The sequence below is a fragment of the Arvicola amphibius genome, chromosome 9, assembly GCF_903992535.2.
Source record: "Arvicola amphibius chromosome 9, mArvAmp1.2, whole genome shotgun sequence".
Lineage (NCBI taxonomy): Eukaryota > Metazoa > Chordata > Mammalia > Rodentia > Cricetidae > Arvicola > Arvicola amphibius.
Window position 1 is genome coordinate 41,474,080 of NC_052055.2, and position 23,620 is coordinate 41,497,699.

Genomic DNA, 23,620 nt, shown 5'->3' on the forward strand with positions numbered 1-23,620 from the left:
TCAGGCTATGTCCTGATGTGTCTCAGACACAGCCCTGAGAGCTGAGGCCCCTTGGGAAGAGGGGACCCACCTTGTCGCATTCACAGATGCTGGCCCCATTAAATGTCCCTCACCAACCCAGGCCTGGGGAGGAAGCACTGGACACAGTCAGCGGTACTGACCATGAATCCCGCTCTTCATTGGGTGGCTCTCTGTAGAAACCAGCAATGGGCCCTTCAGATTCAAGGCAGCTGACACTCCACTTGGCTTCTGGAACACCACATAAGCTACCTAAAAGCCCTGAGGGGGGAAGAGAGAGAGAGAGAGAGAGAGAGAGAGAGAGAGAGAGAGAGAGAGAGAGAGAGAGAGAGAGAGAGAGAGAGGTTGCATGGAGCCTTTCCACTTGTGACACAAGGTTCTCATACCAGCCCTGGACCAGGGGAGATGGTGCCAGTCTGTTTCATGTATCGTCCCACAGTCTGGGTGAGGGACAGCCATGCTCCTAGCTAGCCAACTGCTGCTGGGACATCCGTGGGCTCAGTGAAAAGCAGGCTGACCCCAGGCTAGGGTGGGTCATGAACAGACAAGCAACAAACTCAGGGTCGGAACCCCCCTGTATCTCACGGAGACATGAGGAACCAGGGGAGTGGGGGGAGGAGCAGGGCTCCTGGAGCCAGGGCCCCAGTCTTGAGAAGGAAGCCACCATCTTGTGGACCCAGGAGCACAGGCATGGACAGGAGTGTTCTGCTTCCCAGTGCAACTGTGTTTCCATGACAACAGCTCCACGTGGGACTCCGCTGTCTCAGCCTTAGGACCACCAATCAGAACTTGCCCAGCCCCAAGAAGTTCCCCTTCCTTGTCAAATAGGAGTGGAGAGAGTGGGCAGGGTCAGATACAGGTCATAAGGAGACTTGGGGGAGACTGGAAGGATGGAGGTTTGCCTCCTATCACAATGTCTGTATCCTACATTCCAGGGAGATCTGACACCCTCTTCTGTCCTCTGTGGTCTCAGTGTTCACGTCCTGCAAACAAACATGGAGATAAAACACTCATATCACAGTAAATAAATACATCTTTAAAAATAAATAGTAGTCAGTTGAATCGCGGTGCAACTGAGGATTCTGATGGAGAGGAGAGATGCATAAACAGTCTCTCCTTGGTAGTTCATTCGCCTGTGGTGAGCAGCTTGGGGCTGAGAGACTGTAAGCAAGGAGCCATGGCAGAGGGGGAAGACACTTGCTGCCCAGCCTGACATCCTCATACATCCTTGGAAGGAGAGAACTGACTCCTGCCAGTTACCTTCTGACCTCCACATGCACTCCACAGCACATGTCCGCTCCCACAAGTTAAAAAAAAAGGTGTGTGTGTAACCCTGGCTGACCTGGAGCTGGTAGAGCAGGCTGGCTTCAATCTCACAGAGATCCGTCAGTGTCTGTGTCTGCCTCTGCCTCCCGAATGTTGGGATTAAAGGTGTGCATCACCTCGCACGACACTAGAATTTTAAATTTTTACAAATTGAAGTGAGCTCAGATAAAAGTGTCCCAGCTGGGCATGGCTGTAATCCCAGCTGAATCTGTGTGTTCCAGACCATCTGAGGTTAGTGAAAACCTGTGCCAAACCTTTTTCTTTGAGGCAGAAGTCTTACTTAGCCTAGGTGGAACTTGAACATTGCTCCTCCTTCCTCCATTTTCCCAAGTGCTGGGATCAAATGTGTGCACCACCAGGGTGATTTATGTATATTGCTTTTCTCCTAAGGTAACCTAAGACAGGATGTTCTATATATGTGTGTGTGTGTGTGTGTGTGTGTGTGTGTGTGTGTATACACACTTGTGATGGGTAAACCTAAAAATAAAAGATGTCCAGGCCAGGCACCGTTGTCTGTCCTCTGGCCAAAGCTCAGGCTTTATTAAATAAATTAAAAGGAATATGTGGGGGTCCACAGAAGTGGGTCCATTCCACCTTGACTTCAGCTCAGAGAGTTTAAGCCTACTCTTGGTCTTTCCAAGTTATTGACAAGAAGTCTGACTTAAGGAGTGGCTACAAACGAGATCCTCACCCAGGCTGTGGTTACTTGGTGTTTTGGATATTAATAAGGCTCGTAGAGGTGGGTCCGGTCCACCTTGACCAAAAATCAGAGAATTCAAGCCTATTCCTGCTACTTCATTTTAGACAGGAGGTTTGGCCCAGGGAGTGGCTTCCTGCAGGATACTTGTCTAAGGTGTTGTTGCTGTGTGTCCTGCCTAAAATATCAGCATGCTTAACTCAGGAAATAGCGGTTTGACGTCTCAGGTATTGAAGCAAGTAATTGTTCTGTTTGTCCACTGTGACATGTTAAAGCAGTCTTTTGCCTTCTTCCCCCCATTTTGGTTTGGGGTGTATAAGCATATGGAAAATAGACACGGACAGATTCAGTATTCTCTGGTTGCCCTTCAGGTTCTATCCTATATCTCTGTATTTTCTTCAGATCTCTGTTCTTCTTGCCTAACATTTCGCATCCACACGCTCCTACCTTGGGACGTCCGAACCCGTTGAGGCTGGATCCTGACAGATGTCACCCCAACGTGTGGCTACTACACTTCCTGCTGCTAGACAAGCCCCCTGCCAGCTGAGCTTCACCTCAGCCCAGTGTCAACTGTTTGACACCATGATCAGGTGGACAGATCAGGTGGATCAGTCGGCAGAGGGACTGGTGGTGAAATTCAATGCTTGCATGTGCTCGTTTGGGGAGTGTTTTGTGGTTTGAGTTCCTAGGGTTTTGTTTTAGGGTGGGTTTACAGGGGCTGAGTCTCTAGAGTGTGGCCCAGGCTTGCCTCGAGTCCCCATCTGCCTTTCTCAGTGTTATGAATGCACCATGCCCACAGCCGGACTCTGGATTCTTCATCTTTTCTGGACTGAACCAGTTTAGAATCCTTCCTTGCCTCAGGGTGGTTTCCACCACAAAGCTCTATTACAATACATTCATTTCTTCATCCAGTTATCAAAGCTGGATAGCTCCTGGCTCTTTTGCATGGCCTCGGACAAGTGGGGACATGGATGACATCTTAAGCTGTAAACACAGTCGTCCCACCTCTGTGGGAGCCAGAGCGGATCCTCAGAGCACTTTGTTTGCTGTGGGGTCACTGGAGCCTGCTCCAGCTGCTGTGCCATGCCGGCCTGCCCAGGGATAGGTCCTGCCATCTGCGTCTCCTTCAGAGCCTTCTTTATCTCTCCAACACCGCTCAGCCAAGCCACCGCACCAGGGCAGGCAAGAACCTTTTGAGTCCTCCCAGCCTTGGAAGGCGGGGCCTGCGTGGGGCGGGCCCTACGTTTTGGGCGGGGCCTATGGATGGTGGCTTGCTGGGCGGATCCTGGGGCTAAAGCGAGGCCTCTGGGGGGGGGGGGGGGGGGGGGGGGGGGGGGGGGAACGAGGGGGAGGCGGTATCCGGGCAAGGAGAAAAAGTCAGTGGGCGGGACTCGAGCTTTTGAGTCCTTCCGCCCTTGTGACCTCCTGAGCTAGGAGTGACAGCCGCGCTGAAAGAGCAATGGGTGAAAATGCCCCTCAGGGCCCCTTAGATCGGAGTGGGAAGGGGGAAGCGGGCGAGAACCCTCATGCACCCACTCACTTACTCGGGCAAGTGGAGCGGACCCTCACCGCCCTCCCCACTGGGTGTCCTGGCTCAGTCAGCAGTGCTGGGATGCAGTGAGCCAGAGTGTGGGCCCCAAAGGAGTCTCGAGGCCGCTGCTGAGTCCCTATAGCCCTAAGATTAGAGGAGTGTGAGCATGGCTATTTGGGGTTGCATTTTGGGGTCAGCAACATGAGGAGGTAAGCTCTGGGACACACCTGACCTGAGTAGGGCCAGCTGGAGTCCCGGAATCATGCTGTCTGCCATAAATCTTCTCTCGATCTTTCCGAATGAGTTTGGCTATCTTCTGTACCTCCCTGTGGCTCAGTTCCATGGTCTGTGTACTGAAAATAGCAGTGTTCCAACTCAACATGTGGGCAGTCGGCTTGTATGAAGTGCCTGGCGCCTGCTCTGAAGGCTTAGAAAATGCTGGCCACGGCAGTCTCCCCGGTTTCTATTTGCAAGAGTTCAGTTCTCCAAAGTCCAAAAATATTTAGTGCAAACTCCAGCGTTGAGTGGGATGCTACTCTGAGTGGTGTTGTAAATCCCGAGGCACCTTAAAGACTGTCCCTCCAGGACCTCTCATGTTTCTTTGAATGTAGCTTTAGCGAGCCTGGACCTCCTTATACCAGTCTGTTCTGAACTGGCTGCAATTCTCCTGCCTCAGCCTCCTCAGGGCTACAATTACAGATGTGCATAGCTATACTTGGATCTTATATAATATCTCCAGAGACAGAGACCCCAGCACAAATTTTCATTACAGTATTTTTTTTGTTTTGGTGATTTATGTTTTATGAGACAAGGTTTCATGTTGTCAAGGCTGACCTCAATTCCTGATCTGTTTTTACCTTGTCTTCTACTGAGAAGACAGGGACGTGTCACCAAATCCCATATATCATAGTCTATTGTTAAAAACAGTGCTTTATTAAGTGTTGTTTATCTCCTGTGCCAATTTATGATGTAAATTTTATCATGGGTGTTTATATATAAAAATATAGCTAGCATTCATCATTATATGGGGTACATTAATGTTTTCAGGCATCCATGGGGGCCTCTTCAATGGGGTCCCTATAGTTGAGTCACTGTAATCTATTTACAGCAATTTAACAGAGAAGGAAACTGAGGATGGAGAGGTTTTAAGCCACCAGTTCAAGGTCATACCGCTCACAAGTGGCAGGATTCAAGGCAGCAGCCCCAACACACTCCTTCCCATTCTGTCCCAACATCAGTGGGTTACATATGAAAAGCCTGTTCAGAATTCTCTCTTGCCCAGGGAATCCAGTTATTCTTCCCTCCTCAGGATATCTGGCAGTCCGGCTATCGAAAGCCAGGACACAGGCCATCAGCACTGAAGCCCATGCATGCTGCTGCATGCATAGAAGAAGGGCTTACGATTTGCTGGTTTGGTGGATGCGGGAGATGAATGACTGCTTCTACCTTACAGGTCTGCTCTCAGAGTTGAAGCTGGCTGTGCCCTGGGGCCACATTGCTGTCAAAGTCTGGGGCTCCCAGAAGAACCCTCCAGTTCTCTGCCTGCATGGCTGGTTGGATAATGCCAACTCCTTTGACAGGCTCATTCCTCTTCTTCCACAAGGTGGGCTATGGATTGAAGGGCAGAGGAGGGGTGGAAGCTGCCATGCAGACCCCTTTCTCGTTCTCCTCTGTGCTGCAGGTTTCCATTATGTGGCCATGGATTTCGGAGGTCACGGACTCTCGTCCCATCACAACCCAGGTTTCCCATATTACCACCAAAGTTTTGTGAGTGACGTCCGACGGGTGGCAACAGGTGAGCAAGAGGGAAAGTGAATGCCATGGAGAGGTTGTGAGTGTGTTTGTGGGGGGGGGAAGTGTGTGTGGATGGGGGTCCTCTGTGACATCCCCTCTCACCCCAGGAGTAGGATACTGTGTCTAGGAGGCAGTGCTGGCTGGGAATGGATGTCTGGGGTCTGACTCCAGTTCTCCCAGCAGCTGAGAGGAGCAAGCTCGCTTCCTCCCACAGTGGAGCTGAGCCCACTCAGCTGGTCTCCAGGGTGGGGTGCTATAGTTATTTGGAGGACAATGGAGACAGAGAAAAACGTTTGGAGTGAGGCTGGGCCGTGCAAACTCTTTCTGACTTTGTGTTTTCAGCCTTTAAATGGACCCAGTTCTCTATCCTGGGCCACAGTTTTGGTGAGTCAGTTTGGGCCAGGCCCTGAGTTCTTTGGAGGACTATAGGGGAGGGAGGAAGATTGATGCATTGGTACCTGGGATTTTCCCTGCCCCTCTGAGGAACAATAAGAGGACCCCAAAATGCTTATCTTAGAGACTGTGCCTCTGGTCTCAGATGAGGGAAGGGGTGGCCTTGCGAGTGTTTTCAGGTGAAGGGACCTTGGTGGCCCAGGGAAAGGCTCCAAGTTGAAGATGCAGAGTCCCAACCCCATGGTGGGAGACAAGCTGGGGATGGGATAGCCCCTAGGAAAGTGGTTTGGGTGAGGATATTGGCGAGGGGTCACATAGGATGGCAGCTCTGTTCTCTTGTCTGACAGGTGGTTTTGTGGGCAGCATGGTGAGTAGCTGGCTGTTCTGTGGTCACGTGGGACCTTGGGAAGCAAGCAGAAGGTAGGCTAGGAAGAGCCCCTTCACACAGTGGATGCGGTGGCCAGCAGAGGCTGTTTCCACATTCACACTGTGTTCTGATAAAGGTCCCTTGTAGAGTTTCTGCGTGTCCCACGTAGGGTCACTGGGTCTGTGGCTGGGTCTGGGAGAAGCACACTGACAGGACAGCAGACTCCGGCTCTGGGAAGCCTGTGCCTTCACCCGCTAACTCCATCTCTGTTTTCACTCTCTAGTTCGCCTGTACCTTCCCCGAGATGGTGGACAAACTTATGCTGCTGGACACATCGCCATTTGCCCTGGACTCGAATGTACGACGAGGCTTCTTTGGAGGCTGTGATCAGGACCCCTGACTTTGTGGGGAGCAGGGCAGTTTCATCTCTGTCTCCTGTGTTGGGCATTAATGAGGCAGGAAATGTGGCACAGGCTGGATTAGTTAGCCAGCGATCTCCTCCAGAGAGGGCAGCATCCTGAAGCATGTGACACTGAGAATGTCAGGGCCCAGGGTATGGGAACTCTTTGGAAGCCCAGTGTGTGGCCTGGATTCTTCAGAGTGCTGATGGATCCCACATAGACTGGGAAACAGCAGAAGGTGGATGAGGGGGGCAGCCATGGGTGGAGGAACTCTGGGCCACAGCAGCTTAACCAGTTCTTTTGTGCTGTGCACGAGGAGCACAACCAGATCCATCCACTGTGAGTGTGGCTGATGGAAAAACACCAGCAGCAGCGCTCACAACAGCCAGTACTGTCCTGTATCTGACGCTTGGCTCTGTCCTTACCTGTGTGACCCTGAGGATGTGAGTCTGCTCCAGGGGACTCCACTGTGTCCGTTTCCACCTTTCCTTTTTTTCCTTTACAAACTGGCAATCCCTTCCCTGAGGATAAGAACTCATTCTTTCTTTTTGAGACAGGAGCTCATTCTGTAACCAAGGCTGGCAGTGAACTCCTGGAAATGCCCCTGCCCCAACTTCCTTACAGCTGCTATTATTTTGTTTGTTTGTTTTTATTTTGATTATTTAGACAGGGTTTTCTGTGTAGCCTTAACTGTCCTAGAACTAGCTATGTAGACCAGGCTGGCCTAGAACTCACAGAGGTCTGCCTGCCTGTGCCCCTGAAGTGCTGGACTTAAAGGTGTGCACTACCCTTCCCTGCTGGAGTTAGTTTTTATCCCCATGTCTCCAGTCCCTGCACACTGTAAGCACTCAGCAATTTTCCATTGCACAAACCATTAACTCATAGGCTAGTGTGGACCCAATACCCAGATTATGGTAAACTTTGACCTTTGGTCTCTGTAATGCCCCACTGACGAAACAAGTTGGGAGCCTTGAGGCTTCCTCCTGGGTGGTGGTGGGTGACACTGAGCCCCCCAAAGCCAGAACCTGCCATTGAGGACATGATGTATGGCCGATGGAACCTGCCTGGACCCTGCACCCCCTACCTATCATTAGCAATGACAGCATTCACTGACGTCACTGAATTTGCCTGCCCTAATGAATCCTAGTGTCACACCTCTACAAAGCACATCCCTCTAGCTGTCCCAGGCAACCTCTGCTGAATGAGAAAGGACAGCTAGCACGGACTAATCCCTCAGAGGGACATGGAGGGCAGCAGGCAGGACCAGGGGAAGGACGAGACCCCTTATCTGGGGCATCCCTATACACCTGCTCTGGCTGAATTCCTAGGAAATGGAGAACATCCTGACCTACAAACGGAGGAACATAGAACACATGCTGAAGGTGGAAGCTTCCCCGAAGTCCCCGAGGGTATCCAGCCCTGAGGAGCTTTTGCAGGGGTAGGTGCTGGCAGCCAGGGCAGAGCAGAGGTGGGCTGGGACCCTTGTGCTCCGGTGGGCAACATTCCAAGTCAGGGAGAAGGTACAGCGTCCTCCCCATCCTCACAATGTCCTCCCCTTCACCTCCACCCCCAGTAATCCTCCCCCTGGGGTGTCACTCAGCACCAGTCCTCCTGGACACTTCTCAGAAGCCCCGTGTAGCCACCACCTCTTTCCTCGTGCTGCCTGTGTTGTGGGGGCTCTTTCTTTCTCCCCATGTTCATGCTCTATGGCACACCTCTTTTCTCTGGCTACCCGCAGTTCTCTCCCATTCTCCTGCTAGAGCTGCCTGGCAGCCTCCACTCCAGAACATCCACCCTGCCTCGTGGCCACGTTGGCCTCTAAATTCTGCACTCACGGTCCAACTGGGAATGCCGTGATCATATCTGTACTCACTGCTTCTGGAGTGTGCACGGTCAGACAGGGCTTCCCTTTTTTGTGTTTGTTGTCTAGAGGATGGGACACAAACAGAATAACAGGCAGATGCACTGATGCTGTAAATCCCTACTGATTCTGAAGGAAATGCGCATTGTTCATGGGTAGCCTCCCTTCCCTCTATCTCTTCTTCCTTCTGTCCTTCCTGGAGGTCAAACCTAAGCCCTTTACCCCTGATCCACATCCCCGGTCTTTTCTGTTGTCTGTTTCTTTGTTTAATTCTGAGAGAATTCGCTATAATTCCAGCCTGCTTTAAACTCACTATGTAGCCATGACTGGCCTTGAATTCAATTCCTCCTGCCTCAGCTTCCTGAAGCGCTGGAATTCAAAATTGGCACAGTATCTACAGCTGCATGTGTTTCTTTCTGTGTGGCCCCTGGGTCTGGTTTCTTTAATGTCTTCTGTATCCCAGGTTCCTGGCTAAGAACAACCACTTGAGTAAAGAGTGTGCAGAACTACTACTGCAGAGAGGAACCAGGAAGGTGGACACAGGTAAGGACCGTCTGTCATTACTGAGGGAGAACATGGAAGGGCACATGTGCCAAGCTGACACTCGGTGACTGAACTGCTTCATTGACTCCCCCATTGCCTCATACACAGTCCTGGAGAGCAGGGAAACTGAGGCTGCACATTGCCGAGGACCAGGTACAATGTCACATAGGCACTGTAGAAGGCCACACTCTGTGTGAAGGTTGGTAGGGTTTTGGACTAAAGTTGGTGACTGTCATGGCTGTGCCCAGCTGGGCCTATGTGCAGGAGGTTTGCAGAAGATGTGGAGGTGCCATGGCTCTGGCAGTCACTGACGACGTGAGAGTCTCTTGTGTTACTTCTTCCATGTTCCATGTATTTGTCAAGAACTCTTACTAAGGGTCTGAGAGGTATAGCTCCCCATCAAGACTGTGAGTTGGCAGTGAGCCACACTGTCCCTGTCTCCATGGGTGCAGAAACTGTAGGTGGCACAACTCCAGGGGATGCCCTTTACAGATGCCCTTAGTGGAAATGGCACCTCCTGGGACTGGGCAAGGGCGAGGCTGGGCAGAAAATGAAAATTTTAGAAGAAAAAGATGACAATCATCCATCAGATGTTTGTCTGTTGCTGCAGCAGAATATTCTTACAACTTCGAAAAGTAAGGGTTTAACTCCCAGTCTCAGGGGACTGTCCATCATGATGGGGAGGGTGTGGCGGCAGGAGCAGGAGGCAGCTGGTCACACTGTGTGCACAGCAAGGAAGCAGAGAGAGGTGAATGCTGGCCTTCAGCTTGCTCTTTTGTTCAGTCCCAGATGCCAGTCCACGGGGTGGTGCTGCCCAGAGTCTGGGTAGGCTGCCCCACCTCCATCTATTCTAGAACCTCCCTCAGAGACATACCAGAGGGTTGTTTCCATGGTGATTCTAAAGCCTGTCAAATTGACATTCCAGATTAATCATAATAACAAACAACCACGGAGTAAACGTGAGTGTCCTGGGGGGGCACGGAGCCAAGCTCGGGTGAGGTGAAGGCTTATGAGAGGTGGTGTGATGAGACAGAACGAGCACCAGATTGAGCCCAAAACCAGGTTCAGTTCCTGTTGGTGCCAGCTGAGCAACCATGGGACTCCCCAGTTTTGTTAGGAAACAGACAAGGTCATTAGATTGTTGTTCTCGCAGGCTGACAGGCTCAACTGAGGTTGTGAAAATTAATTTCTAAGAACCTAATGACACAGGATTCATCTCCACCTACCCAGTCCCATGGGGTTGGGCAACTTGTCAAATCCTGTTGGCCAAGAGGAAGACACTAGGGAGTGATGGGCACTGCAGCCGACAGACCCTGGCAGAGACAGGGAACTCCTGTCCTGTGTGACTCTAATTCCAACCGCTGATTGAGGCCTCCTGGGCTGTACATTGTACCTGTAGGGAAGGCTCTAACACCAAGTGAGGGTCACACGGAGCAGTTCTGGAGTGTTTGGGTGCAGACTGCCATTCAGATCTATTGGGCTTTAGTCCTGAGCTTGCCTCCCTACCCTACAAACCCATAGGAAGGTTGAGGGCCTAGGCTTTTGTGCCCCACAAAGATGGCCAACTCATCAGTTTCCTGGATAGAAATGGGTTAATCCAGAAGAGGCATGCTCCCAGCCAGTCCGTGGAATCCGATTAGGCCTCTGAGTTACCTCAGATATGGGCACAGATAACAAATGGTCACCTAGGAGACATTCGGCATTGCTGAGTAGGTGAGCCATGTGCTGGGGAGCAGGCAAGTGGCTGGAGCACTGTGGCAGGAGCACCCCTCTGTAGCAGAATTAGCTCAAGAGAAGGTAAATCCAGATCCTACTGGCTTCTAGATACAGACAATGTTAGAAAACTGTTGTTCTGGGCCTAACCCCCAAAACACACACACACACACACACACACACACACACACATATATTCATTCATTTATTCTCTCTCTCTCTCTCTCTCTCTCTCTCTCTCTCTCTCTCTTCCCCCTCCCCCATGATCTGAGTAGTGCAGGTGAGGAAGAAGTCATAGGCATCCACTTTTGGCCAGAGAGAGTTCCCAAAAGCGCAGGACATAAGGCTAAAAGCTGATTTAACCAGGATCTGGAACGACCCAGGAAGCACAGCCTTATGCGCATGCCTGTCTGAACACAAGTTTTCCAACCCATAGCCCAGCGCTTGCTACAGACCAGGTGTGGTGGCCTGCCTGCCTGCCTGCCTGAAACCCTAGCAGTTGGGAGTTTGAGCCAGGACGATAGTGCTGTTGAAGCCATCCTGGGCTATATAGAAAGTGGGGCTGCTGTGGAGGTCACAGTGTGCTTGTGTGGGGCCCCACCTCTCTTCCAGCCATGCATTCCCTCCTGCTGGGGCTCTGAGCTTCTCCTCTACCCAGCTAGCTAACTTGTGTCTTAGAATTAGACATTTTGAATTCAGGAAGTCTGAACCTGTCTAACCCGTAGGGGCCCCAGCCCCTGCCATCAGAAAGCTCCCTGTCCAGTGAGGATTGGACAGAAAAACAGCAAGTGATGATTCCACCTGCTGAGTGGCGGTTGTGCTTGGGTGGGGGGAGAGAAAACAGTATGTGTGATGGGGATCCCCTCCAAAAAAGTTACCTTTTCATTTGTGTGTGTGTGTGTGTGTGTGTGTGCGCGCGCACGCGCACACCCGTACTTGTCCCATGTCCTCCCACGGCTCCCAGGGATGACCTGATTGGGGCAGCAAGAAAATGAAGACAGAAAAAAAAATAGCTGGGTTCGAGTGGTCAGGACACGTGGTTAGAAAAGCCTCAGCACTCTGGAAGCTCAGCGTATTTATTATGTAGTTAAACAGAGGGGCGGCGTTATTGCGTACAACTGAACAAGAAGGCAGGTGATTACATACAGATGAACAAGGGGGAGGGGCTCCTGGAACTTCTGGATCAAGGAGGCAGGTTCAGCTAATTTTATTTGGAGCAGTCTCTGGAGGGAGCTGTCTTCAGGCTGTAAATACCAGGGTGTAGAAGTTATGGTGGACGTTTCCTGCACACACTGTCAAATCCACCAGAGGAAGGCTTTGCCATCTCTTCTGAGCCTCAGGGGCTGTGGCAGGGACACTGTGTCATTCCTCCATGGGTCTGAGGCTCTGGGGTCCTTGAGATGGCCATGCCCATGTCAACAGCACAGGTTTACTCAGGGTTTCCTCTGCTCCGCACATGCGTGTGTGCGTGCATGTGCATGTGAGCGTGCCATGGACCTATGTGGAGGTCAGAAGATAATCCATGGTCTCTGTTCTCACCTTCACCGTGGGGATCCCGAGATCAAACTCAGGTTCAGAACTGGCAGCTTGTTCTTTTACCTGCTGATCATCTCTTCTGCCCTCTAGCGTATTTTCTGAGACCTGCACTGGAAGGATGCAGGTGGGCAGGTTGGCCTGCACTTCCTCAGCACTGTGACTTCAGACACCTGCTGTCATGTCTGGCTTTCATGTTGGTGCTAGGACCAGACGCAGCAAGTACTTTACTGCTGAGCCATCTTCAGTCCTAGGACCCCTACTTTCTGAAGTATTTTCACATTCTCTGAGCAGCCAGACCCCAGACCTGGAGGCGTGTACAAGCCTAGGCAGGTCACGAGTCTGCAAGTGCAGAGAGGACCCTTCATTGAGCAGGACAAGCAATCGCCTTTGGGTGACACTCCAGGATTGGACAGAGGCCTCTGCCTTGGATTCATTAGGCTGAGGTTACCTGAGAGTTTGGCAACCAGAAAAGCTCCTAGATTTTAGAGAGAGACCCATGCTTTGTGCTTCCTCCAGGTCTGGTGCTGAACAGGGACCGGAGGATCTCTCTGGTAAGTACCACTGTCTAACAGCTTCCCTCACAGATTGGTTGTGGCCTCTTCTTAAAAGCAGTTTTAAAATTATATGAATAGACACATTTTAGCTGCCTGTAAACACACTGCCGGGTCGTATTAAATATACTGTCTTATGTAACCATCGCCGACATATATAGCCCAACCTTCGTCATCCTCAGTAAACATTGAACCCATTAAAACACTAAGCCTTCGCCTGTCTCACCAACAACCCCTAATTTACTTTTCTGTCCCTGTGAGGCTGCCTGTTAGGGGCCTCGTGAAAGCAGAACCAATGTTTGCCCTTCTGGGCTTGGGTTCTCAGCATCATGCTGTCCAGACCCTTTCATGGGAAACACACATCTGTGTTTACACTTGTGAGACTGAATCCTAACCGTTCCATCCTGGGGACTTTAACCCCAGCACATGGGGGCAGAGGCAGGCAAGTCTCTGACATTTTTTCTTGAAACATATTTCTTACATATATGTCTTATTTTTATCTATGTAATTTTTACTTTTGTGTGTGTGTGTGTGTGTGTGTGTGTGTGTGTGTGTGTGTTAGTGTAAGGGCAGAGGGATGCTTGTGCAGAATCAGGACAATTCATGGGAGTCTCTCCTTCTTCCATGAGTGTCATGGATCAAACTTCGCTTGACAGCCAGTGTGTTCATCTACCTGGCCCACAGCACATTTTCTATTTCCATTCCTCTGTTGACAGACAATGGGGTTGAGGTTTTGGCAATAGAGAGCAATGCTACTGTAACATGGGGTACAAGGGTCTGAGTCCTTGCTTCCGGTTCTTGGCTTTGCCAGAAGAGACTGCTGGAGCCCGCGGTGACTCAGGATTGATCTTTGGAGAAGGCGCTAAACTGCTGTCCGCAGAGGCTGCACTATTTTATGTTCCCACCAGCGATGCACAAGGGTTCTGACTTCATCCCCAATCTCTCACACATGTGCAGGGAGGAGGGGTACTGGGCATTGAACCCCAGGACGTGTACAGGCTAGGCAAGTGTTATACAGTGAGCTACATCCCCAGATCTTTCTCCCAGTTATGTCTTTATACATGTGTACACACATTGACAGATTCGCATCCCAAGTGTCTTTTCATACATGTGCGTGGACACAGACGCAGACCCTTGTCTCAGGACTTTGCATCATTTCCACGCTCTCTTGCTGAAGAAGTCCCTCACAGTTAAAGAAGCCAGTTGTGGGGCTAGAGGACAGAGGCGATCTCCCCTGGAGGAGGACCCCAGAAGTCTGGGGCACAGCAGGGCACATCGACCTGGGTCCAGGTCTTACACCCTGTGACTTTGCTCTTGGGTTAATCTTACTACTTAAAGAGAGAAAAAAGGTGGGTCAGGAAATTGGAAGGGCCTTCAGTGTGGTCAGCCCACAGTGGAGACATCAGCTGCCATAAAACTCAGAAGAGCTTCATGTCTGCAGGCATGAGTGGAGGTAATGTCCCCTAATCCTTGCCCTGGGGCCAACTTAAAATTAAGTTTGAGACCTGATTGTACCCTTGAGCCAGACAACCCCAGTTCCTGAGGAGAAGGAGGGAGATTAGAGGCCAAGGCCCAGCCCTGACCTATTTGCGTCAGACTCCTCCTCCTGTTGGCCATGCCTGTGGCCAGGGTTCAGAGCAGCCCTCTGCACCCCTCCCCCTGCAGACTTGAGGTGAAGCCACAGGGTCTCCCTGGCAGGCAGCCCTCCTGCCTTGTCACAGCTCCTGCGGTTGCTCCGATTGCTCTGACGTGAGGACCAGACTGAGAGAGAGTGCGGCCCCTGGGCGATGTGGGAATCTTTGTATTGAGGACGGACCCATGGTGACTTTAGTCTGAGGAGCAGGATAAGCAGTGACCGTGTTGTGTGTGTCTGTATGAGAGCATGTGTATGCTGTGCACGTGGAGGTCAGAGGTCAGCCTTCAGTGTTGTTCCCAGCCGCAACACTCACATTTATTTGTTTAGGTTTTTGAGGCAGGGTTTCTCTGTTAGCTTTGGAGCCTATCTTGGAACTAGCTCGGTAGACCAAGCTGTCATTAAACTCACAAAGAACTGCCTGCCACTGCCTCCCAAGTGCTGGGGTTAAAGAGTGCACCACCACCGCCAGCCTCATATTTATTTATTATCTACTTATTTTAGAGATGATCTCAAACTTTCCAAATAGGCTGACCTGGCTGGTCAGCGCACTCCAAGGATCGACGTGTCCCTGCCTCTTGAGGGCTGAGGTTGTAGGAATATCACACATTGTCCAGTTGTGTTAAACAACAGATCAGATGCAGGCCTTGTCACAAGCCCTCTACTGACTAACCCATTTCCAGCCCAAGAGTGAATTTTTTCATGGTGTGTCTGAGAACTGGGTATCAGATACTGACCATGCCCCGTGTATAACAGGCAAGCTCTCTGCCACTGACCTGCAGCCTCAGCCCAGCTGTACTGACCTCTCTCACTCTATTAACTATATCATTTCTCTACGAAGTCCCCTGATCCTAGCCTGTATATCACCCCTGCCCTGCGTGTGTCCTAGTGTCTGTCAGTAGCTGCACGGGGCTGGAGGTCTCCTAGCACACTGCAGCGCAGGTGTGTTAAAAGCAAGGCCAGAGCAGTGAGGGCTGGGGGGAGACTCAGGTGCGGGGGACTCAGCTCTGTTGTGGTCCAAACACACTTCTGTCAAGTGGAAGCAGTCTCATGAAGGGAATGGGCTCTGTGTGACAGAGCCTAGAGCCTACAGCTGGACTGTGCACCAGGAGGGGCTACAGGGGGCTCTCAGTCCTCAACAGGTCCAGAAGTCACCTCCAGTCAACAGCCACGCCCGACCTAAAAGGGTTCTGTGAATAGATGGGGGTGGAGACAGAACTTTGGCAGACGGAAGCCAAGAAGCCTTGATGAGTAAGGGACTTGGTGGACACTGGCCTCCCGGGGAGGGTGGCCCTGCTGACCTCACTGGAACCCAGCTGCCCTGAAATAAGGACTCTAACTGCAGGAGGGCATGGGACTTCATGGTAAGGATTCACCCTGGTTTTGTTTCTGCAGCCAGAGAACGTCATTGACTTTGTCAGCAAGGAGATGTTTGCATATTATACCAGAAGCCTGCAGGCCAATGTGTTGCTCATCAAGTGAGTCTAGACAGAGTGCCCTTGACAGACCCAGGGACCAGGAACCTGAGGGAGCCTGGCACAAGATGTCCAGTTCTCCAGGGTGACAACACACGACTGCCCGCTCAGCCTTTCTCAGGAAGCATCCTTGTCAGCAGGTGCTGGGAGGGGGAAGGCCAAGGAAGCAGCAGCCTGGGAGCAGAGGGCAGGGGTGAGGACTGCAGCACAGATCGGCAGGTCTCTGGGGAAGCCTGACATGGGCTGTGCTTATGATTCCACTTCCCACGCTGAGAAAGCAGAATGCACGTCACAGACACGGCACTGGAATCTGGGGACTTTGAGTCCCGCTCTATTAGGACAGGTTGTCCTGTTTGCGTGCACAGCTTCAGGAAGGAGGCACCTGGAGTGATGAGTAGGGGGCACACCCCTAGCCAGATCCCCAAATTAACTCTGATGACCAGTGGGGTGACAGACATCCCAGGATTGTCTTTACATTTGGGAATTTTGAATTAGGAACCTCTCCTGGGCTAGCGACCCATAGTTTGTCTAGCCTGATCCTTTCCTTGATGCTTGGTGGTGGCAGCGACAGCCGTGAATTCAGGAAAAACTTGTTAACACTGTTATAAATTAAGGCAAATCAAAACTTAAAAAAGGAACCGGCTGGGCATGGTGGCTCACACCTGCAATTCAGGGAGGGCATGGCTAGTCTGTGAAGTCTGAGGCCAGCCTAGGCTACAGTGTGCTTCAAATAGGGACGGGAATGTTTGTGCGATCTGTAAATTAGGTTTTATTATACAGAAAAGCCTGAGCTTGAGACCTGGTTCAGATCTCAGCCCAGCTTTCAGTGGCCCCCACTTTCCGCAGTACTGACAGCTGCACCCCAGCAGACACTCAGCTTGTGCTAGCCTGCTACCAGCTCTAAGAGGAACCTGGTATTAAATGACTGAACCCCAGGATCAGTCTAGGCTCAAAAGTACATAGGTGAAGGAAAATCAGAATCAGCCTAGGCTTGGGCTCCTCAGGTCCTGAAACACAGACAGGGCAGAGGGCTCCGTTAAGACTCAGAGCCGAGACACCCCCACTTCTTCCTGCCCAGAGCAACACAGGGGTACTTTGATGTGAGACGGGAGAACGATGCGAGCAAGGAGCCGCTCTTCCTCATCCTGGACATGCTAAGAGCCATCTTAAAGGAGGTAAGGCATGTGGCCGGGGAAGGTCACAGGTATTTATGACTGCTATGAAACCCACATTAATAAAATTGATGGCCTTATATTCCCTAAGTGGATGCTTCACCCCTCCATATCCAGGCCCCAGAAACCTGGGACACATAGAGTTCAGGACCCTAACCCATGGCCACACTTACTTGTGGGGTGCACCTCTGAGAAGCAGCCCTGTGCTTGCCTCCACTGCTCCTGGAACCAGCACATTGGCACGTGTGATGGCTACAGGGCAGGAGGAGGCCCGTGGTGGATCCAGGAGCCTGTGTAGGTCCTGGCCCTCTATGGTCATCATGCATTTAGAATCTCCAAGGCCTAGAACAACCAGATGCTACCCCAAAGGGCATCTGCTATTCAGGCTTCTGTGCAGTGGGAGCTGTCCTGACACCTGCCTTGCACAGAGTGCTTCATCTCCATCAGAACTAGCAGAATTGACCCTGACTGTGAATGCCCAGATTACCACGGTAGTCTCACAGCTCAGATGCCTACATTACTGGAACAGACCCCAAGTCCCCAGGCTGCTAGAAATAAAGGTTGCCTCTGACCCTCTTGGACACGCAGCTGTGGGAGTCTCCTGCATGGGCAGCATCTCACCTCCTGCCCCTTTCTCCAGCGGTTCCAGTATGTGGAAGTCCCAGGCAATCACTATGTCCACATGAATGAGCCCCATCTTGTGGCTGGATTCATCAGCTCTTTCCTACAGAGCCAACCCAGGACCTCTTCGAGGCTGTAGCTCTGGCCTTGGAGCTGCTCACACTGCCTACCTAGCACCCTCTGCCACAAAATAGGGGGGGGTCTCACTGTGCTTGAGACCAAGAGAGGCAGCAGAGAATCCTGTGGCAGAGCTAGAAGCAAGGGGAAATAGAAGAAGAGTCTAACCTTTAATACGTGGCTTCAGGAAGGGGACAGTGGTCTGGGGCTTGCGGTAGGTGAGCTGTACTAAGCTGGTGCCACTGAGGGAGCGGGGCTGCGGTTGGGTCTCTGGAGCTTGTGCTTATCACCAGTCTCTGTGGAAATAAAATCTTCCTCCCTCTTTCCTGCCTTCCGAATGACTCTGTTGCCAGCAGGGGTTCATGGAGGGTAACAGGTTCAGAGCAGAGTGCAACCACATTTCCCAGGAGTATCCTCACGACCAAATCCTCCTCTAGTCCTGATTTCCAGCCTGCGTGGGTGTAGAGACAGCAGCTTCTTGGCCTGGCATCTAATTCCCTAAGCACAGTCCCCGAGGCAGCAGGCGTGCCAGTCTTTGTGTTCTCCATGCAAGCTCTCCACATCCAGAACAGCTCAGTAGGGTCGGAAGTTGCGTTGGGCAGACAGGTAAACAGGAAGGCAATGAATGTGGCTCACCTGAGAGAATCAGAGCCCATAACCTGACAACCGCCTACAGCACACATTGCAGAGACTACTCAGAGCCACAGAGAGTGGTCCGTCTGAAAGTCTACTGCTGAGCCCACCCAGGCCCCACCCACTTGCCCCCACTCAATGGAACCTGAAGGTACTGGGCAGCCTACCGGAACCAGCTTGGGGTGAAAAAACTTCGACATTGGCTCCTTAGGGCTCTCGGCAAGGTCAGGCTTCTCCTGCATCTCCACTGTCTTGATGGTGCCACAGGAGGCCAGGAGTCGAGACAGGCACTCCTGCCATGGTCAGAGGGGAGCAGAGCATGAACACCCACAGTTCCTCAGAGTCTCTGGGCACCCACAATAGCCCAGAAGGACTCGGAGCCCAGGTCAACACTACCCAGGGGATCTGAGTGCCCAACCCTGACCAGCTCCCAAGACAACATGGAGGCAGATCTCGCTAGCCTGCAATGAAGATGAGGACTTCCGGTGTCACTGACTTCAGATGACAACTGATTAAGCTTTACTCCTAAGTCTGAGAGAATGAGTGTTGGGCTGGGCATGCTGGTCAGCTTTGGCAGGAAGATATGAGGGGACTTCTTAGGTCTGTCCTGTTTACACATAGCGTCATCTCCATAATGAGTAAGATGCAGCTCAGGCTACAAGACACCTTGTCTGAAACAAAACAAAATAATCAAATGTACATAAATGAAATAGCTTCTGCAACACATCATTATGTCGAGACAGGACTGCACGTGATTTTTGTTAGATTTTCTTAAACAAAGAAGAAAGAAAACCTAACCAGTAACCAAAAAAAAAAAAAAAAATCACTGGAAGGAAAAATAATTTTGAAGCCACGTGTGAGCATTCATTAACAGTACTGAGTGGAGGGAGTAATGGGTGGTGGAGGATAGTAAGTCTGAGGTCAGCCTGGACTATGTAGTGAGTTCCAGAACAGCCTCCGGGAGAGTGAGGCTCTGTTTGGACAGAGTTTAAAACAAACAAAACCACTTTCTTACTCTGAGAGACCTGATCTTTTCAACATCCTACAATGAGGGTTTGCAGGCATTTCCAACTGACTGTCAGAATTTTGTAGGTCCCATGACAAGCCCCCATTCTGAACCCCACTGGACCCCTGACACAGGCTTGCTTACCTCTTTGCAGTACGGGGGCACATTGAGGATAAAAGGGTCCTATTGGCAGGCCACGTGGACTGGGTGTCTTGGCGAACTCTGTGCTGTCTCACGTACAGGTAATGAGAAGCCTGCTGCTTTTCTGAGAACTTGACTGGAACAGCTACGAGGGCAGGAGAGAGTTCGCGGTACCCTGAGTTGAGGCCAGAGCCCATGTCAAGCAAGTTCCTTTCTCTGTGTCCCTGTCTAGCTCCACCGGCCCGCCTGTTCGTCCATCCCACCCCCAGGGAGCCAGGGACCACGTACTCGGGTAATCATGGCCGGGTAATCATGGCCGGCGCGGGCACAGTGAGCCAGCGGCTCTGTTCTGCGCTCTCGGGGTACTCGCTGCCTCACACCATCAGCCCCCACCGCACTGGCTGTTGTGCTTGGCAGACCGACCCTGTTTCCTCCAGCCATTCTTCAGCTTGGGGCTGACTCGCCTGACCCCTCATGCCGAGCGAGCCCCACCTTCCCAGGATCTACACCGCTGGGATGCCACTCCCATAAAGCTAGGGAAGCTTTTCTTTGGGGACGGAGAAACAGCAGCGGCCACCACACTCAGGGAGCTCTTGTTGAAGAAGCAGACGCGAGCAGCTCAGCGATGACAAACCTCAGTGGCTGAAGCTGGGCGCTGGGCGCGCTCCCAAGGCCTCTTTGAGCAAAGCCCGCGGGGTCAGTGGCCAGAGTTGGCGCGGCGGGCTCCTGCGCCCCGACGAGCTGCTGTGGCCTCCGCCACCCGCAGGCCACCTCCCAGCGAAGAGGTCAGTTCCCGGTCCTCAGCTGCTCACCTGAATAACCGGGTGGGTCCGGTATAAGCCCCTCGTGCTCTCCGCTCCGGCTTTTTTTTTTTTTTTTCTTGAGGGCCACCACCTAGCGGACCCGGGAGCGCAGGGATGGACCGGAGTTGTATTGCTCCACCAGGCATAGCTGTGTTTCCATGACGACGACTCCACGTAAGGCTCCGCCTTCTGAGCCCTAGGACTCCCTCCCTGAACATCCCCAGGCCTTAGATGTTCCTTACCAAAATGGAGGTGGAGAGGGGAGGCAGGGTCTGATGGGACTGGTGAGGGCTCATTGGGGAGGCTGAATGAAGGCTGGGAAGGTAAGTGCACTGACTGCTCTTCCAGTGGATCCGGTTTGCTCCTTTCACTCACAAATATCTGTAATCCCCGTTCCAGGGAGATCTGATGTTCTCTTTTGGCCTCTGTGGGCACGGTATACACTTCCTGCAAACAAACATGGAGATAAAACACTCATAACACAATAAATAAATACATCTTTAAAAATAAATAGTAGTCAGTTGACTCTTGGTGCAACTGAGGAGCCACTGTGGGATTCTGATGGAGAAGAGAGATGCATAAACAGTCTCTCCTTGGTAGTTCATTCGCCTGTGAGAGGGCAAGGGGTGAGCAGCTTGGGGTTGAGAGACTGTAAGCAAGGAGCCATGTCAGAGGGGGAAGACTCTTGCCACCCAGCCTGACATCCTCATACATCCTTGGAAGGAGAGAACTGACTCCTGCCAGTTACCTTCTGACCTCCACATGCACTCCACGGCACATGTCTGCTCCCACAAGTTAAAGTTAATATGTGTGTGTGTGTGTGTGTGTGTGTGTGTGTGTGTGTGTGTGTGTGTGTGCATGTAATCCAGGCTGTCCTGGAGCTGGTAGACCAGGCTGGCTTCAATCTCACAGAGATCCGTCAGCGTCTGTGTCTGCCTCTGCCTCCCGAATGTTGGGTTTAAAGTTGTGCACCACCTCGCACGACACTAGAATTTTAATTTTTACGAATTGAAGTGAGCTCAGATAAAAGTGTCCCAGCTGGGCATGGCTGTAATCCCAGCTGAATCCCAGCTGAATCTGTGTGTTCCAGACCATCTGAGGTTACAGTGAAAGCCTGTGTCAAACTTTTTTTTTTTTGATGTAGCTGTCTCACTTATCCCACTTATCCTAGGTGAACCTGAACATTGATCCTCCTGCCTCCATTTCCCCAAGTGCTGGGATCAAATGTATGCACCACCAGGGTGATTTATGTATATTGCTTTACCTCCATAGCAACCTAAGACAGATTGTACACTGTTATTTCCTGTCCGTGGGCACCCCAAAAGACCACCAGGGAGTCTGACTCACCGAAATACAAAAGCAAAGTTTATTGTGTATACAATACAAGCTGGCAGGAACCTTATCAAAGCAACTGGCGCAGCAACAGCAAGAGGGGGTACCCTCCGTTCTAGGGGGCATTATTTAAAGGCAAAACCCAGAAAAGTTACATTAGCATGGTGTGGGGTGATGGGTTCAATCCTGATTGACTCATATCCAGGGACTTTTCAGAAATTTTATTTTTGAATATCACCTGTTGCTTGTCAAGTTTTCTTTTCTTTTCTTTTTTTCTTTTTTTTTTCGAGACAGGGTTTCCCTGTCGTTTCTAGAGCCTGTCCTGGAACTAGCTCTTGTAGACCAGGCTGGCCTCGAACTCAGAGATTTGCCTGCCTCTGCCTCCCGAGTGCTGGGATTAAAGGCATGCGCCTCCCCGGCTTGTCAAGTTTTCTTATCGGCTGGCCTTCAGGTGGGGACATTCTGCAACCATCTGGACTGTCCAGGTGGCTACCCCATTACTTTTGCCCCTCGCCCTTTCTGAGGACTGGAATGTTTTATAGGAAATAGCTTATACAAGACACACGATGGAGGCAGAAGACAAAATGGAGGAACTTTGGTTCTTCATTACCCCCATTCTAGTAACTATAGTGAACCCAATCCTCCATTCCTGACAGTTCTCCTAAGTATCTTCAGTCCTGAGAGGTCTATAGATTTGTGATATTTGGACAATAGGTTATATTGTACACAGCCTGCCTTTCATGAGTTTTACTAGCCAGTTAAGAATGCAAGGCCCAGCAAAGCAGTGACGGCTCACACCTTTAATCCCAGCGCTCGGGAGGCAGAGGCAGGCGGATCTCTGTGAGTTCGATGCCAACCTGGTCCACAAGAGCTAGTTCCAGGACAGGCCCCAAAGCCACAGAGAGACCCTGTCTCAGAAAAAAAAAAAAAGCAGAATCCCCAGGGGTTCCAGTAGAGATGAGAATGGTCAACCCAGGGGAGCTCTTAAACCAGATTTCAAAGCAACCCAGCCTGGCCTGGCGTTCTCTTTTCCGCTTTGCCAGTCCTTCTCTAACTCTAGCCATGCTGTCTTTGATTCTTCCTGAATGATCAGTGCAGAAACAACATTCTTCCCCTAGTGCTGCCCAGAGCCCACCCTGCTGTAAGAAGAGAGGATCTAATCCCCTCCTGTGCTGCCAGACTACCTCCACCAGGGAGGACTCCTCTGGGTGGGGGATGGATTTTTCTATGTGCTCTGTCTATCTCCACATCTATGGCAACACATAGGTTGGAGTAATATTGATTCTGGGTCACTAGTGCTGAGATTCCCGTGCCCAATACCCCCCCCCCCCAGGCTAGTGGCTAAAAGTAGGCTAAGGGTGAGGGCTGTCATAGGCTCTCTCTTATGTCTCCATAGCCTTAAGGGCTGGCTCCATCCTTGCTGCAGGTCTAGGAACTCTTGATCAGTGTGATAGGTATTCTTGGAAGGAGCCTGCCTAGTACACAATGTCCCCTGCTCTGGTTTAGGACTTCAATATGCATACAAAGGGTAAGCCCCGGGGAGCAGGATCACCAAGTGTCATTGTGTGGGGGCAAGTACCGATCCTGTGTGAAATTGTGGATAGACAGTGAAGAATTACAGATGGAAGCTTTATCTGGGGGAACCTGCCCTATACATAGTCCCTGCCCAGTCACTTATTCTAGGGTAAGGCCTTGTCTGCTCTGTTGCCCCCGGCAGTGATTGATGTCAGCTGTCGTGGAAACAGAAGCACTAACTGCCAGGCCCTTGTAGTAAGGAGGAGCTATATCATAACATTGCCAGCAAGCTTTGGTCAAATTGTGTTGGGAAGCATTCAGTACCAGGTACGATCTACCCAACAGATCTACTAAAGGGTGCTCGTGTCCCATCGATGGGTTGACGGTTGATGTGATCATGAGGCTGGAGCGGACATTCGCCTGAGTTGGTTGTGGAGTCAT

The 23,620-nt window shown here is 51.4% G+C and overlaps 1 protein-coding gene and 1 pseudogene across 1 annotated transcript; one reads left to right on the top strand and one right to left on the bottom strand.

Annotated features, from left to right (window-relative positions):
- Positions 1-23,620, bottom strand: LOC119823627 (annotated as a pseudogene).
- On the top strand, positions 3,438-17,826 carry LOC119823103 (serine hydrolase-like protein). Its single transcript, XM_038342894.1, has 12 exons — positions 3,438-3,504; positions 5,026-5,175; positions 5,254-5,367; positions 5,709-5,750; positions 6,107-6,126; positions 6,410-6,484; positions 7,856-7,965; positions 8,852-8,931; positions 12,697-12,731; positions 15,760-15,842; positions 16,918-17,014; positions 17,652-17,826. Exons 1-12 carry the CDS (start codon positions 3,501-3,503, stop codon positions 17,769-17,771), a joined length of 930 nt encoding a protein of 309 aa, XP_038198822.1. The 5' UTR covers positions 3,438-3,500; the 3' UTR covers positions 17,772-17,826.